We start from the raw sequence: 15,536 nt of genomic DNA on the forward strand, positions 1-15,536 counted from the left end.
AAACGTCTGGCATGAATCATCCAGGTGGCAGGGAAAATGTAATTGCTTCATCTGGCTTATGCTCAGCATTTTAAATCACCTACTTAAGGACCGACATGTATTAACATATGTTCTGACATTAATACACAATGTATTCAGTGTATTTGTGTATAGTGGATGCTCTCACTATTACGGATGTTTGGATTGTGATATGCTGAATGTAGCGCTGTGGCTGATTTTTGCTCTGCATACTAAGGAGTAAAGGCTCTCAAATGGCGCAGATGAAGCCTAGCTTAGGTTAGCTCAGCGTAAAGAGGCTTTTTGAGGAGCCCGCAAAGCTGAAATTAGTTTCTTTGAGGGGGTGGATTGGGTGTGGGGAGGGGGGCCTTAGAAAGATATATAGCCTGTGTGTCTGCTTGTGTGTGTGTGTGCTGGAGAAATTGAGAAAAAGCGACTGTGCCTGCCTGTGAGAGAAGAGCTAAAGGAATGAATGATAGCGGGAGTGGAGAGGGAAAGAGGAAGCGAGGGAGAGATAAAGTGAGTCGTCTTCTCTCCTGTGATGTAGAGCAACTGGCTGTATCTGCAAAGGGACAGCGGTGCTCCCGTCTGCCCTCCCAGCCCCGTCATTCTGCAAGGGACATCAGCCCTGATGAGGAGCCCAGGACCTTTCCCCTCCTCCATAAAACACAGCTATCATTCTCCCTGGAAACGATACCCACAGATCACTAATCACTTTGAGAGGGTGGAAATGCACGAATTGTGGAGGGAAGAAAGAAAAGAGGGAACCAAATTGGATTTTCATAAGTATGGAGCAGCCAAAGGAAGAGGGGGAAATGGATTTCTTTGGTGCTTTTTTTGAAAAGTATTGAGCAGCAATAATCTGGATGGAAAATGTGCTTAAAGCCAAGTAGCAGATTTTGCCCTTTCTGTTCTCTCTGTCTGGCCAAGAATAGACCGTGAAGGGTCCTGGGTGAATGAGCGATTGTAGGTTCTGAATAGGATTGAGGAGTGGCTCTTGGAATTGGCAGCAATGCTCGTTTATGGTATTTATTTATATGTTTTTAGCCTTGAGGCGAGGTTGTCCGGTTAATAACGGTGGTTTGTCTGCATGTCCAAGAGTTCTCGATATCAATCCAATAATCTGTGCATGGCATAGACAAGTGGTCCGCATCGCTTGAAGTGACCTTTACACTTGCGCTTACGTGAACGGACGGACAAACAGACACTCACACACACTCACGCGCAATAACCTTTAGAGAGTGCCCGCTGAGTAGGTGAGTGAGTGTGTGTTCAGTGTAAATATGCATGAGTAAGGCTGCCTGCACACATTCTTCACGGTCAGTGGATGAAGGCAGGACGGAGAACGAGGTGCGTGTGTTTCCGTATGTTTGCGTGTTTTGTGCGGGTGCATGAGTGTATGTTAAAGGGAGGTGGATTGTGAGTCATCATTTGTGACTCATTAAGCGTCGGCAATCAAAGCCGCACATTTTAACACATTGTCTTGTGGCAAAAACACACAGATGGACGCACACTCCCCTACACACACATGCTCAGAGTCACACTGTTTGGATCTCTTTATAATTGCCTCTTTTGTTTTTGTCCCTTCCCCTCACCCTTATTTCATCCCGAACATACACATTTGCGTGCTTTTCTCATAAAAACACACACACACAAACACACACATACAAAAAGGGCGGGCTCCGTGCTGACTCCACCATATGTGGGACTGGGAGTGCTAGCAGACGCCAAGAAAAGAGGAACCAGTCAGTACCAGCAAAGTACATCATGTTTCCTCCCTCTTACTCATCATTACCTAATAATACATCGCACTATAGGAGAATATAATACAGGCACTGAAACTAAACTGGAAAACATTTTCCATTACTATGATAGTAATTATTATATTATTTCTCTCAGGTGTTAGTGTAGTGCCCAAATCAACATCAGAAATTAGATCAAATAAACGATTTTAATAAATAATTAACTATAAAATTGAATTGTTTCGAAAAAAATCAATATTTCCTAATGCCAGCCAAAAAAATAGGATATAAAGGGGATTTTATTCACATTTCATCGTTGTAAGAAAAACACCAAAAATATACAAAATCATCTACAACTTTAAGTAAATAATACTGTAATATACTGCATATTTGTCAATGAAAGATATGTTTGCGACACACATTATCCACTGTAGTTTTAATGCTTTCATAGTTTAGCAAGATGGGCAAGTGAGCAGCACTGCAGTCGAGGTGAGAGAGAGCCACTTGGTGTTAAGAGTCAAGTGTTTGGTGATTGGCTGTCTGCCCGAGTGACTGGCATGAATTTGGCCACTGATGGCATCATCTCGAGCTGTGAATTTTAAAAAAAACTGTTAAAACTAAGTTGTGCCCCCTCTGGCCATTAGCAGTGATAAAAGTAATTGCAAGAAAGTTTTTAACTGCAAAATGCACAATTTGTCTAGATATACACTTTCCATTTAATGGGACTAATTCTGCCTGTACTCTCTGCTACTAACACCCATTACAGTCTGTACTACAACACTCATTAATGCTTAACACCTATGCAGCTCTTGTAATGAAAGCCACAGCCCCACATACAGAGTTCTACCCCACATTATCAGAGAGATGCACAGTTACAGAACTCACCATGGGGAATTAAAGCAATCCCACTAGTAAATGTATACATTTACTGGTAATTGTACGCAATTACCATCCAGTTTGCAAGTAAGCATTAACATATTCGCGCATTCACCACAACGTTAATAGGAGGAACACAAAGCTGATGCACCCTTTTAACACCTAAAAATAAAGACATCAAACGGACTCCCCGTTTACCAAGGATGAAGGAAAAAGATAGAGCGGAGGCTCGCTGCAACTGTGTAAGGGAGGGGTGGGCAGGATAGGGTGAAAAGAGTGTAGAAAAGTGATGGTGAGGAAAGATAGGAGCACATTCAGAAAGTGGGGAAAGAGAGGTGGAAAGAGAAGGTCGGAGACGCAGAGGGAGACAGGAAGGGAGATAAGACTGCAGCGTTTCTCAGCAGGGGCGCTGCATCTCTCCTTGAGCTCCCCGACTTGACACAGTCTCGCATCAGCCAAAATTCATGAGTGATGCAGATACCTTATTCTTGCACACACACACTCCCTTTATAGAAAAGAAAAGGAAAGAAAACAGGCACGTCGGTGCTCCAATTATCTACCTGTTCCAGCACTTTCTGCGCTGTGTCTGTGAGGGTGCTGAGGGTAGTGGCCCAATTGGCGATTCACTTCAGTACCCCATCTGGCATTTGAAGTTCATTTATTTGCTGTTTGCCAACAGGAAAACACACACTCGCACTCACAGGCGTCGCACACACAAACAGTCATTAACTTGTGGTGCTTGTCTGGAATAACTACAACAACTGAAATAGCCACAGCATTCATTAAAAACCCATTACATTACCTTTATGAAAAGAGGTCTTTATGCTCCTGTTATTTGTTAACAACCTGCTGTAAGGGGTTTCATTAGCTGTGTGTGTTTGTGTGAGAGTGCAGTATGTGTGTGAGTGGATTTACATGCATGCAAATCGGAGCAACGTTATTTATTGTGTGGGTGTATTTAACTGTCTGTATGCAAATATTTTAGTGTGCCTAATTTCGGCACACTATGGTCTTCTCTGTGTGTGTGTGTGTGTGTGTGTGTGTGTGTGTGTGTGTGTGTGTGTGTGTGTGTGTGTGTGTGTGTGTGTGTGTGTGTGTGTGTGTGTGTGTGTGTGTGTGTGTGTGTGTGTGTGTGTGTGTGTGTGTCACGGATGAAACCGACTCTGATCTTATCCAGCTTAAGACAAATACACTGTTCTGCCTGCAGACATTGTCATGGAAACAAGCTGGTTTCCCTGGGTACCAGAGAGGAGGCCAAATTCAAGCTACAGACAGAGAGAGAGATGAGGATATATAAAAGAAACAAAAAAGCACAAGTAATAAAAGATTGATCATAATTGCAAAGGGTGCTGTTCATTGTTTTGCTTTTTCAAAACGAAATTCAAAGGGATTAACTAAATAAGATGTTATTATCTTCCATTTGAGTCTCAAGGAAATTCCCTTAGGAAAGACCATTTCTGCTAAAAAATAAATTTTAACCTAATGTATTTTAGTATTTACCAAGCAAAAGTGCTCCTTTAGACTGTATATTTTTGTAATCATATTAAATTCTTCCAAGTTTCTCCTTTCTTTTTTACCATTTTATGTTGAAGCCAATAATTTGGTGAGTCATTTTATATGAAAAATTAGTATAATTTGATGGCTCCAGCTTCTCAACAGTGGAAGATAGCTTCCTTCTGTACAACTATTGTAAATTGAATATCTTTCTAGTGTTTGATAGACATGACAAAACATTTAGCGACTTGCTTGTTTGCTGTTAGTTATAGACAAAACAATTAACCAATTAACCTGTAGATTAATAGATCTTACAAATAATTGTCAGAGCTGTGTTTTTAACCAGTTAAGCCCCGAGCCTGTTTTTCAGGCCTCAGGCTCGAAAATGACATTCCCAGAACAAATGACTATAACTTCACTTCTAAAAGGGGTAAATTCATAATCTTTTTTCTCAAAGCAATGATAAACCTGTGAGTTGGACGTAGAAAAGTCAGAATCAATATAGAATTTTTAGATTGAACATAGTAAAAAAATGTAAATGATAGTGTCCGTCCAAAGAAAAAACATTACTTATAGTGAAAACCAGCCTTGAATGATGGGATAGTAGACTAAAAGCTTTAGGAATCCAAACTATAACATATAATAAGTACCCTGTATCAAGATTGATGCAAAACAAGTGACATTTTACCTTCTGGGGTCATTTGGGTGGATTTTCAATATCCCTGGCCCCCCTCGGTCGATTTTGATGATTGACACCTCTGTTTAACCGTTAGAGCCAATAGAATCGAGGGGACGTTCCTAAAATCCATCTAAACATTACCCATTGGTGAATGAGTGATGTGTAGCCAGAATGCCCAAAACCGGAAGCTGTCATACACTCTGGTAGCTATCATAGCAGCTATATATGAAAACTCCGTTATTGACATAAATATGAAGATGGATTATCAGTAATCATTTCAAAGTGACACAGACACATTGGATTAACCTTCAGCAGCGTTTTTATCGTTTTAATGCCATTGAACACAACTTTTGATCAGAAACAGCAAAAGGTAAGACATTTCTCCCGTGTTTGCTCCGTAAAGCTACGTTGTGTGATGTCTGGGTTTGCTTCCCCTGTCGCGAGTTCTGATCGCTCAGTGATGATACGTATATTTCTGGAATCTGGAATCTCAGTTTGCTAATCGATATCTTGTTTGTGCAGATCCGATAAGTAACAAGGGTTACCGTGAGTTCTGTGCTAAGTGCGTTAGCATTTTTTCCGCTCATGGCTAATTCAGAGCCTTTGTTATTACCCTTGTGTTTTGTTTAGCTAAAAATTGTTAATATTGTCTGATAGCTGAGTTTCTTCCCGTTAAGTGGGAATTCATAGTTTGTTAAATGTTAAGAAGCCCTCAGACGCTGTTTCTTGCAAGATGTTGCGTTTTGCCCCGGTACCGGGGGCATGGGGCTTAACTGTATATCTCTTGTGGGAGATGAATCCTTTCAATTTACCGACCCATACAACAAAAAGAGGAATAAGAGCTCAACGCTGCAGACAGCGAATCTGTCACTTGTGTCCTGACAGTAATATCCTCCTCTACAGCATTGCTCCCTTGGCTGCGATGTGATAGCCCAATCCGTTTTAGAGCCAGTTGCTGTATATCACTGAATAAAGATGGAAACAGCCGTCATAGCCTTTGGTGAACTTGCCTGTATGGATTTTCACACTTTAACTTAATATAGAGACTATGCATATGTTAGCATACATTTGCATACATTGTTAGACTGGTCATCTATCTGTATACTGTATGAGTGCATAGTTAATCCACCTGTCTGTTATTAGGGAGGGTTGCCTTCATGCAGTGTGTGTGTGTGTGTGTGTGTGTGTGTGTGTGTGTGTGTGTGTGTGTGTGTGTGTGTGTGTGTGTGTGTGTGTGTGTGCACAGTCTGAGAGGAGCTGATAGCAGAACTGCATGGTGGGCTAAAAACGAGGTGCAGGGGAATTGCAGTGTGCTATCTCCAGAATGACAGGGCTGCCATGATTGAGGCTTGCTACACTAGGATTTAGATACACCAGCATTTTTATCCCTTTCGTTCTCTCTAGCCATCCATCCCTCGCTCTATGCCACTCCCTTTCCTTGTCTCTCTTTCTACCCCTCTACCTCTTTCTCTTCCATTTTGTGTCGCCCATCTCAATGAGTCTCTGCGTCTCCCTTTATTTATTCCTTCTTCTCTCAAAACCCTTTCTTTGCGTCTTACCCCTTTTTCTCTACCCTGCATCTTTTCCACCCTGCTCCCTCCATCAGGTGCCGTATAATATAGGCTCCCCTGATGTGCTCCCAGCCTCCATCCGCCATTTTGATTCAGTACAGCTGTCCATGATAATGTACTGTTCACTCAATCACTCTTTCTCTCCCTCGCCCTCCTTCCCCATCACTCTTCCCCTCTCCCTCCGAAACGCACATGCACGGACACATTTGCTGTAGCCCCTGTAACACGGGGTTGCCATGGAAATGAGAAATTAGTGTGTGAAATGTTGAGGAGGAGACCCATGAGGAGAGACAAAGACATATGACACACAGACACTCGCCTTACGCACACAAACACACAGATAAATCCAAGTGATGTGTGTTTGATCGGAGCAGGGGCGGCACAGTTGCAGCTGGTCCCAGTAGCAGCTACCACCAGATCAGTGTTCCTCTCTTTCTCTCCCCCTCACTCCCTCCCTCCCTCACTCCCCACATGCTGCTTTATTCATTAGAAAACTGGTTTAATGACAGCCTTCAAAGTCCAATGCCAATCATCCTCCATCTTACATCCGTTTTCCTGTTCCCACTCTAGCCTCCATACTAGGTCCTCGGTTATTTTGTAAACCACTTCCTACGCCCCCTCCCCCTTCCTTTATTCCTGCTCCCCTCTCTATCTTGTCCTTTCCTTTAGTAACTTAATTCAATCAGATAGTCTCAGTAAGATCAAGATCTGTTTTCCAAGGGAGAGCAGAGAAAAAGAAAAACATTTTCAGCCAGATAAGGCTGCAACCAAAGATTACTATCAGTATCACTTAAACTGTTAATCGTTTTTTCAATTGCTCGATTAATTGTTAAGTCTATGAAATGTCAGGATATAGTGAACAAAATGCCCATCAGAATTGACCAGAACCCCAAATTACGGGCCAAAATCCTTGTATTCAATTTACAATGTTATAAATATATGAAAATAAGAGAATATCAAAACCTCATATAGCAGATGATTGAGCTTTGAAATGTCTGGTATTTTTTTAAATAAGAAACAACTTTCTCAATCAATTGATCTTAAGGGTGTCAGTAAATCATCTGTCAAATTACCAAATCCTGATTTAACAGTTCCAGTCAGACCTTACATACATACATATAACCACAAGACCAATGTATAGGAAACACTGTTCAAGGTTAAAAAACATAAAAAGTCAAACAACCAACAATAAATCAATTCCAAGAAGAAATCTACAAAACTAAAATTAGATCATGAATATCTTGAAAGAAGCCTTTTTCCTTTCCTTTACTTGCAAAGTGCCATTAATATCAAGATCTGAGAGCATTGAATCACTTTTACAGTCAGACTTAACCATACATACAACCACACATCAAGCTCACAAAAAACATTAGCTAACAACTATAAGAAATGAAATGAGTCATATAAACAGTATTCTAATAGTGCTTAAAAATCTCCCAAGGAAAATAAATATTCTAGCTTGAGAAATGTCCTTTCCTCTGCCCTCCTTTTCCTTTCTCTGTATTCCTTCATCGTCCTGTTTCCCTGCGTTGATCGACAGTGCTCTCCACAGGATGAAGTGTGACATGTGGTGTGTATGTCAGTGTCTGTCTCACTGTTTACTCTGAGCTAATACTGACTCACTCCATTAATCTGAGCTACAACAGATCCACTCCAACCTGCCCACTTGAGAGTGTTTCAGCTCGTGTGTGTGTGCGTTTGGTTAAGTCCGTATGCTCTGAATACATGCGTTCGCGACACATGTTCATCATTGTGTTTGTGTCCAATATACATTTTCCTGCCTGATTTGTGTGCGTGTACGAGCGTTGTTGTTGCGGGCCAGAGCTTCCAGATCGATGCAGATGCTTTATGTGCTCCTGTCTGCTCTAATGACATGTCTGTAAATTAGCAACAGAATACTGGAGCACCGCACTGAAACCTAATGGCACCTCTGTAAATTACCGCGAGAATGCTGCCGGACGGCTGCGTGTGTTCTCATTGTGAACAACTTGGCAACCCCACCCTCACTCCGCCACCTCATCTACATTTGTCTGCTTGTGTGTGTCAGTGGGATTGTGTAAATGTGTGAGCATTTGTGGCTTTTCTTTCTGTGTGTGTGTGTGTGTGTGTGTGTGTGTGTGTGTGTGTGTGTGTGTGTGTGTGTGTGTGTGTGTGTGTGTGTGTGTGTGTGTGTGTGTGTGTGTGTGTGTGTGTGTGTGTGTGTGTCTCCCTCCTCCTCCTCCCCGCTCTCGCTCCTCAGTAAAGACTAGCCCGAGGCCCTGAGTTGGTAATAGCTTTTCTGACAGCAATACACCAATATTTACAGAGACCAGCACCCACCCACACCCCCGCACATTTCATACACACATAAGGAGCATATACTTGTCCGCACACATTCACGTGCTGGAACGCAAGCTGCACACATTTTCTTTACACACACACTGTTAATTAACATGCTGGGAGGGAAGAAATCACACTCACCAGGGGGAGCTCACACACATGCTGGCATACAACTTGTTGTTTCTCACTCATACCGAATATTGGCATTCACACGTCGGGGTTTTTTCATAGCGAAGAAAGACAATTGGCGGCGACAATTGCTCTTTGAATTGTGATTTATTCTTCACTTTTTCCTCATTATTCTCTCCATGTTATATTCACTCGAGTGCCGCCAATTCCATTTTAACACCATTCTCTGTGCCTCTCACTACCTTAATAAGCTATTACACTTCAGTCTCTTCATTACGTGGCAACCCACCACCCCCCACCCCCTCCCTCTCCGAGTGTCTGTCTTGCTCCAGCCTGACCTAGTGTGTGTGTGTGTAGAATTCCCCCCTCTGTTCTCCTAATTATCGTCAACTAAAAGTCGGTGGTTACGCCAGAGGCTCCACAGAGCGTAGAAAAAGAGGCCAACGAGATGAGCGGAGAGGAATGTTTGCGTGAAGCTTAAAGGGAGGTGTGAGAGATACAGGGATGGTGTTGAGAAGAAAGCTAGAGCGGATGCGGAGGAAGGTTGATGCTTTGGGGGGGGATGGGTGTGAAGGAGACGGATAATGTCGCCCCTGCTTGTGTATGCCGGCACAACAGTACGATCATTTTCTCCGCAGATGTGTGTGTAGGTGTGCATATTTATTCCTCTGCTGGCTTGCGTTTATGGCTGTGAGTAGGTGTGAGAGAGTAGATAAGAGAGTGTGAGCTTAAGGATGATGGATTGCAAAACCTTGGTCTCGTGTCCTTGGGGGTCAGTCAGGGTGTGCAAGGTAAGTCGCCATTGGCTGCTTGTTATTCTGAATTCTAATTGGCCAATTCTGCTCGCTTCGGCTGCCGCACTGCTCACAGGCTGTTGTTTCCATCTTCATCTTCTCCAAACCTACCTAACCATTCGCAAACGTAGACAGACACACTCTGGCTTTTGACGAATATCACGGATTGAGCCATGTTGTCAAACAAGACCACATCACTTCAGACTGCCAGCACAGCTGTTCTCTCAAAAGGGAGGATGGCAGGTTTTATAACGAGTTTGGAACACTACAGACTCACGACTGTCTCTCTCTCATCCACACTGTTTAATCCCCAACCCACATGAGTGATCAAAGCTTGTTTACACACCACTCCATGTACGATTAGAGGTATGGAAGGAAGTGTCTCTTCCAAGTGCTGGCGTCAGTGAGGCTTTGCTTGACAATAACAACGTTTTTCTCGTCATCTTGAACAAAAAGTTTTGTGTTGCACATCCAAAATCAAATTTTACCAGCCAGAGCTTTGTTTTACTCGCTGAACAACCTCCATGTTATCATCTTTGAGCATATTGTGAAGAGCGGTGTGGAAAGAAGCGATGTAGCTTGGGATTTCTAGTAATCATTGTGATAATGTTTAACACAAGTCCACACTTCTCTTTTCTTCCTCCCTCCCTCTTCCACCTTTCTGACCCAGCTCGAGAGGATTACGTTGCAACCTTCAAGGGCTCCGAGTTCTTCTGCTACGACCTTTCGCCCAACCCCATCCAGTCGAGCAGCGATGAAATCACGCTTTCCTTCAAGACTCTGCAGCGCAACGGCCTGATGCTGCACACCGGCAAGTCGGCCGACTACGTCAACCTAGCTCTGAAGAACGGGGCCGTGTCACTCGTCATCAACCTCGGCTCCGGGGCCTTCGAGGCCTTGGTGGAGCCCGTCAACGGCAAGTTCAACGACAACTCCTGGCACGACGTCAAGGTCACCCGCAACCTGAGACAGGTAACCAGACAACAGGAGGTGGAGGAGAGAGAGACCGAGCGATCAGGAGGAGAAGCGAGGAGATATGAGAGTAGTTACCATATTGTTAACCTTGAGGAAGACAGACTTGAAGGGTCAGGGAGGGACAAAAACATGGTAGATTAACGAATGGATGGAAGCTTGACTGGATTTCAGTTAGTGATTAAATGATTAGAGATCAATATAAATTAATTGGCAGCAGTTAAAATCCTTTTATTAAGCAAAAATGCCCAACATTTGCTTGTTTTAGCTCGTCAATTGTGAGGATTTACTGTTTTATTTATTGTAAATTAAATATATTTTGGTTTTTGAAAGACTTAACAAGTATTTTAATGCATCACCTTGAGCTCTGGCAAACTGATGGGCATTTTTGATTATTTTTCAAAATGTTATAGACAATCATTTGTTTATTTGTAGATATAATTGTTAACTGAAAAGTGATTGACAGTGGCTGTGTTTATTTTTAAATCCATGTTGAATAGTTTCAGTGTGTGTTTGACTTTGGCGAACCACAGTGACTGCTGCAGATGTTTCAGGGGCAGCAGAAAAGACCTTAGTCCGCAGCAGGAAACTAATCAATGTAGAAGCTACGGTCAGTGGTCTGTTGTCCATCTGCAGTGATGCTGTTGGTAGGAAGAAAATACCTGAGGTTTTGGTCTTAGTTTACAGTGGGTTAACCACCAGCCCAGCACTGCTTTCAGCTCTAGGTGAGTGCTTTTTCAATTGTGTGTGTATGTGCGTGTGTGTGTGTGTGTGTGTGTGTGTGTGTGTGTGTGTGTGTGTGTGTGTGTGTGTGTGTGTGTGTGTGTGTGTGTGTGTGTGTGGTTGTGTGTGTGTGGGTGTGCGCGTGTGTGTTTCTATGAGCGAATGAGAGACAGAGTGAACTAGAGAACGTCGAGGGTCACTAGCACTCAAGTGCTTGTAACCCACCTGTGCCCTGCCTCTACCGTTTGCCTGTTTGTATTACTAACTTTACTAACTTTACTAACCTGCTAGTGAAACTAACCACCATCCATGGAATGATTCATACTACTAACCTAACCTGTGCCCTTCTCCTAGCGAAACCGCTCCAACCAACCTTCTAACCTCACCAGAGGCCTTCTAGCTTTCCTTTTTTTCTTCCCGAAAGTTGTTCTGTTCACAGTTTTTTGCTTTCCTTTCTCCCCCTTTCCTACAAAGCACTCAGGCATTGGACACGCTATGGTAAACAAACTCCATTGTTCGGTAGATATCATTCTAATTGTTTCTTAGTTTGGGTTTGCCCCGTGTCTATTTCCTTTTGAACCATAGACAAAACTAAACCAATAAAAGGATAAATGCGGTTGGTAATCTTTTACGCTTAGAAAAGCCCCGCCCCCCCCCCCTCCTTGCCAACCACTTCTTTTTCTTTATATTCCTTCCCCCGCCCCCCACCCCCTTCTCTACCGTTTTTGTCACCCCATCAATCTGTGACTGACATGTAGACGTGTACTGATTGGCTCATCTTTAACCTGCACGCAAATGGCGAGCCCACCTTCCTGCATGGCGTGACTCAGAAACCCTTCCCCTCTCTGATTGATCCATAAATGGATAGAGAGGTCCCTCCCCCCCTCCTCTTTTCTTCTTTGGATTTTACGTCCTCCACTCTGCCACAGCATGTTCTTCATAGTGCTTCTGATTCATCATGTCCTCGGTTTGATTTCCTTACATACTGTGTCCTCTTTGCCAGTGGTTGCATGCAGAGAGAGGAACACGCCGCATGCTTTATGTGTGTGTGTGCGTACGTGTGGAATGAGCCGTAACCCATCTAACACCTGTGCGTGTGTGTACATTAATATGTGTGTGTTCGTCCATGTGTCATATCATTCAAACTTGCTGATCTAATAAACCCCACCCCCCAAACCACAAACTAACTAACACCATGATCACAACTCACCCTAACAACACAACAACATAACATCATCACAACTACTAACAGCATTGATATCATTAACCCTAACCTCAGTAACCCAACACAGCTTGGCCTGATACAAGTAGCACAACTCTGGCTGCAAGCAGTGCAACAACTAACAACTACTAACAAGTAAATAGTACTAACACCTACTGCAAAGCACGAAGAAGCCTGCGAGACTTTACTAACACCTGCCTGGCTGGGCGACTTTGCCCGGCAATGATAAGTGAGAGAGAACTTACATTAGTGGTAAAGTAAAGTGCTCACAATCTTTATGGGCAGTTGAACATGGTCAGTAATGTACTGTAGAACATCAGGGTGATAACATAACATACCACTAACTGTGACTTAAGTGTGACAGGGTTGGGAACCAGTGCTAGCTAAAAGCCCCATACAGGCTGTTATACAGCAGAATAGGCTGGTTAATTTATAAGAACACCAGCGTCAGGTCCACTTAAGTGGGGCATTAAGGAAAGCTGTTGTTAGTGTATTAGGAGGTACATATGCATCTCCTGCTTGAGGCAGAGATATAAGGAGGGACACTAATAATGTAAAAGTTGAATTAGCGGACATAGAAGATGTGGTTAGCCTGTTAATGCAACACTGCACAAATGGTGTCTTTTTGTCGGTTTTGTAAAGTCAGAACAATGCAGGGACAGAGTAGCTGATTGGCTTTGTAGTTTGTGTGAAGAGTCACAATCTGAAGCTTTGAGTATCAGTGAATCTGTATGAATAACACACCTGGTTATCATTCTGCACAATAGACTTAGACAGGCAGAAGCAGTCAGACCAAGTAGTCTGAATCCATTCATAGTGCACAAGTGGTAGATGAGGCTTCAGAGTGTATAACTAAAAGTGGCATTTGGCAACATATTTCTAATGTACCAGCAAAGGCGAGAGGCAGCACGACTCATTTACACCCCACAGATAGCACTGATCCACACCAAAACAAAGTCCTGACAGCACAACTAGCCAATACCCCAAACCAATCAGGCCTTCTCCCAAGCACAATGCATACACACTGGTTACCAGAGTAACGGGGGCTAATTTGGCTGGTCAGCGCCTAGCTAGCACTTAGCGCTGCTATTTGGTGTGAGTATATAGCGTGTCCTTTCCCTGTGCTTTGTTGTGTAGGTGACCATCTCTGTGGACGGCATCCTGACCACCACTGGCTACACCCAGGAAGATTACACCATGCTGGGCTCCGACGACTTCTTCTACGTGGGGGGGAGCCCCAGCACTGCTGACCTGCCAGGTTCTCCAGTCAGCAATAACTTCATGGGCTGTCTCAAAGAGGTGGGATGTATGCATGAATCACCTATGTGTGTAGTATATAACACGTTTGACATGCTCTTACTATTGATATGACATGGTATTAACCCATTTGTGCATAAGACTATTATTATTATTATTATTATTATTATTATCATAAGGAAAAATGCCACATCTCCTGTTCTGATTGGTCAAACTTAATTAAATCTGCTACAGACATAATTTGGGCAAGTATTGGTGCAATTCTGTGTTTATGTAATGTCTTCCATATGATTTTTTTGTGCATACGTGCACCTATCTTTGATTTAATACTTGATTGTACTCCTTGTAACTTCTGAACCAGCTTCTTTCTTATCATAACATAATCTTGTCTTTGGGCACATGGGACTACTGTTTTCTTTAAGAAAGATATAATGAAACATTCATAAGAAACAGTAGTCCCATGTTCCCAAACAATAAATATAGTTTAATTAAACAAAGTCACTCTTCAGACAAACGTTTTGACCGATTTTGAATATATTTTCTGATTTGCGCTTAGGCAAGCCCAGAGAACATGTTTACTGAAGTAAATTCAATTGGCACAATTGGGTTAATGAGATAATTTTGTCAGTATCAAGATGTTTGCATAAACACAAATAAAATAGCCCAATTGCTTTGTATTAAACAAAACATGTACAACAACTTATTTAATAAGTAATGCTTGTTTATAACTACAATTTGCAAAGAATGATTAATTCAGACTTAATTAAGGGAGAATTTTATCTCCACATAATAATTTCTTCACAATATAATTTTACTGAATATTAAACAATACAAACAATTATACACTCTACAATTACAAGCTGCACAGCTTAATGTATACACCTAGGTTTTCAGTAAAAATAACTTTCTTTCTCTCTTCCGGCCTTCCCTTTCTGTAACATATCATTCAAACATAATACACACACATTATCTTATGAAGCACACACACACAGAAGATGCTGCCATTTGGCAGACTCATACAAACATTCCCAGACACACACAAACACACACACCCTTCCCAGCATCAGAGAGAATCAGTGATGAGTGTCGTTGAGGGAGTAGATACAGCACTAAGCACTAACATGCTAATTAGCTACGCCACAGAGACGATCCATCCATCCGCTGTGCTTGAAATGGGCCACAACACACACTGCAAAAACAAAAACTCACATGACAAACGGACGAAAACACACATTTACACACATAATCGCAAACTGAGGATGTTGTGTGCATGCACGAATATACCCACCAAAACACACACAGACAGAAATAGTCGAGCATAAATAAATATACAGATGCATATACAGTACCTAAAACACATAACCCCTAAATGCATCCTAACATCCATTATATTCACACCATGTCTGAGTCTCTCTTTCATTCGAACAGACTCACACAGAGGCATAAACAAACAAGCAAACAAGCCGACAGATGATGTGCCAAACAGAGAGCTATCTGTATCAGTGGTGAATGCGCTCTGTGTTGCTTCATTAAGACTGATGGCGTTTAAACGAGGCTGCCGCTGTCAGAGTTAACCCTCCACTGGTACATTTACATATTTAATACGATGATATGATAATCCGTGTGAGCAAATTAAGATGTATGCAGTGAATCACACGCATGAACGATCACGGCTGCAACCATTTTGTGCATTTGATGCGGGTGCAGGCACGCCCGCACGCTAACACCGTTTTGCACATTTGCAGCACTTTTATTGCAGAA

General features: G+C 42.6%; 1 protein-coding gene across 15 annotated transcripts in view; it reads left to right on the top strand.

The window, feature by feature from the left end:
• The window catches only part of nrxn1a (neurexin 1a), a 56,724-nt gene that overhangs the window by 10,320 nt on the left and 30,868 nt on the right, over positions 1–15,536 (top strand). For 8 of the 15 annotated variants that reach the window (XM_034119566.1, XM_034119578.1, XM_034119568.1 and 5 more), the window contains 2 exons: positions 10,272–10,573; positions 13,656–13,817. In XM_034119566.1, coding sequence (XP_033975457.1) covers positions 10,272–10,573; positions 13,656–13,817 — 464 coding nt within the window. Of the gene's footprint in view, positions 1–10,271; positions 10,574–11,770; positions 11,795–13,655; positions 13,818–15,536 lie in introns of all 15 variants that reach the window. The other 7 variants (XM_034119563.1, XM_034119572.1, XM_034119564.1 and 4 more) reach the window with 1 other exon arrangement.

The sequence above is a fragment of the Trematomus bernacchii genome, unplaced genomic scaffold, assembly GCF_902827165.1.
Source record: "Trematomus bernacchii unplaced genomic scaffold, fTreBer1.1, whole genome shotgun sequence".
NCBI classification, from domain to species: domain Eukaryota; kingdom Metazoa; phylum Chordata; class Actinopteri; order Perciformes; family Nototheniidae; genus Trematomus; species Trematomus bernacchii.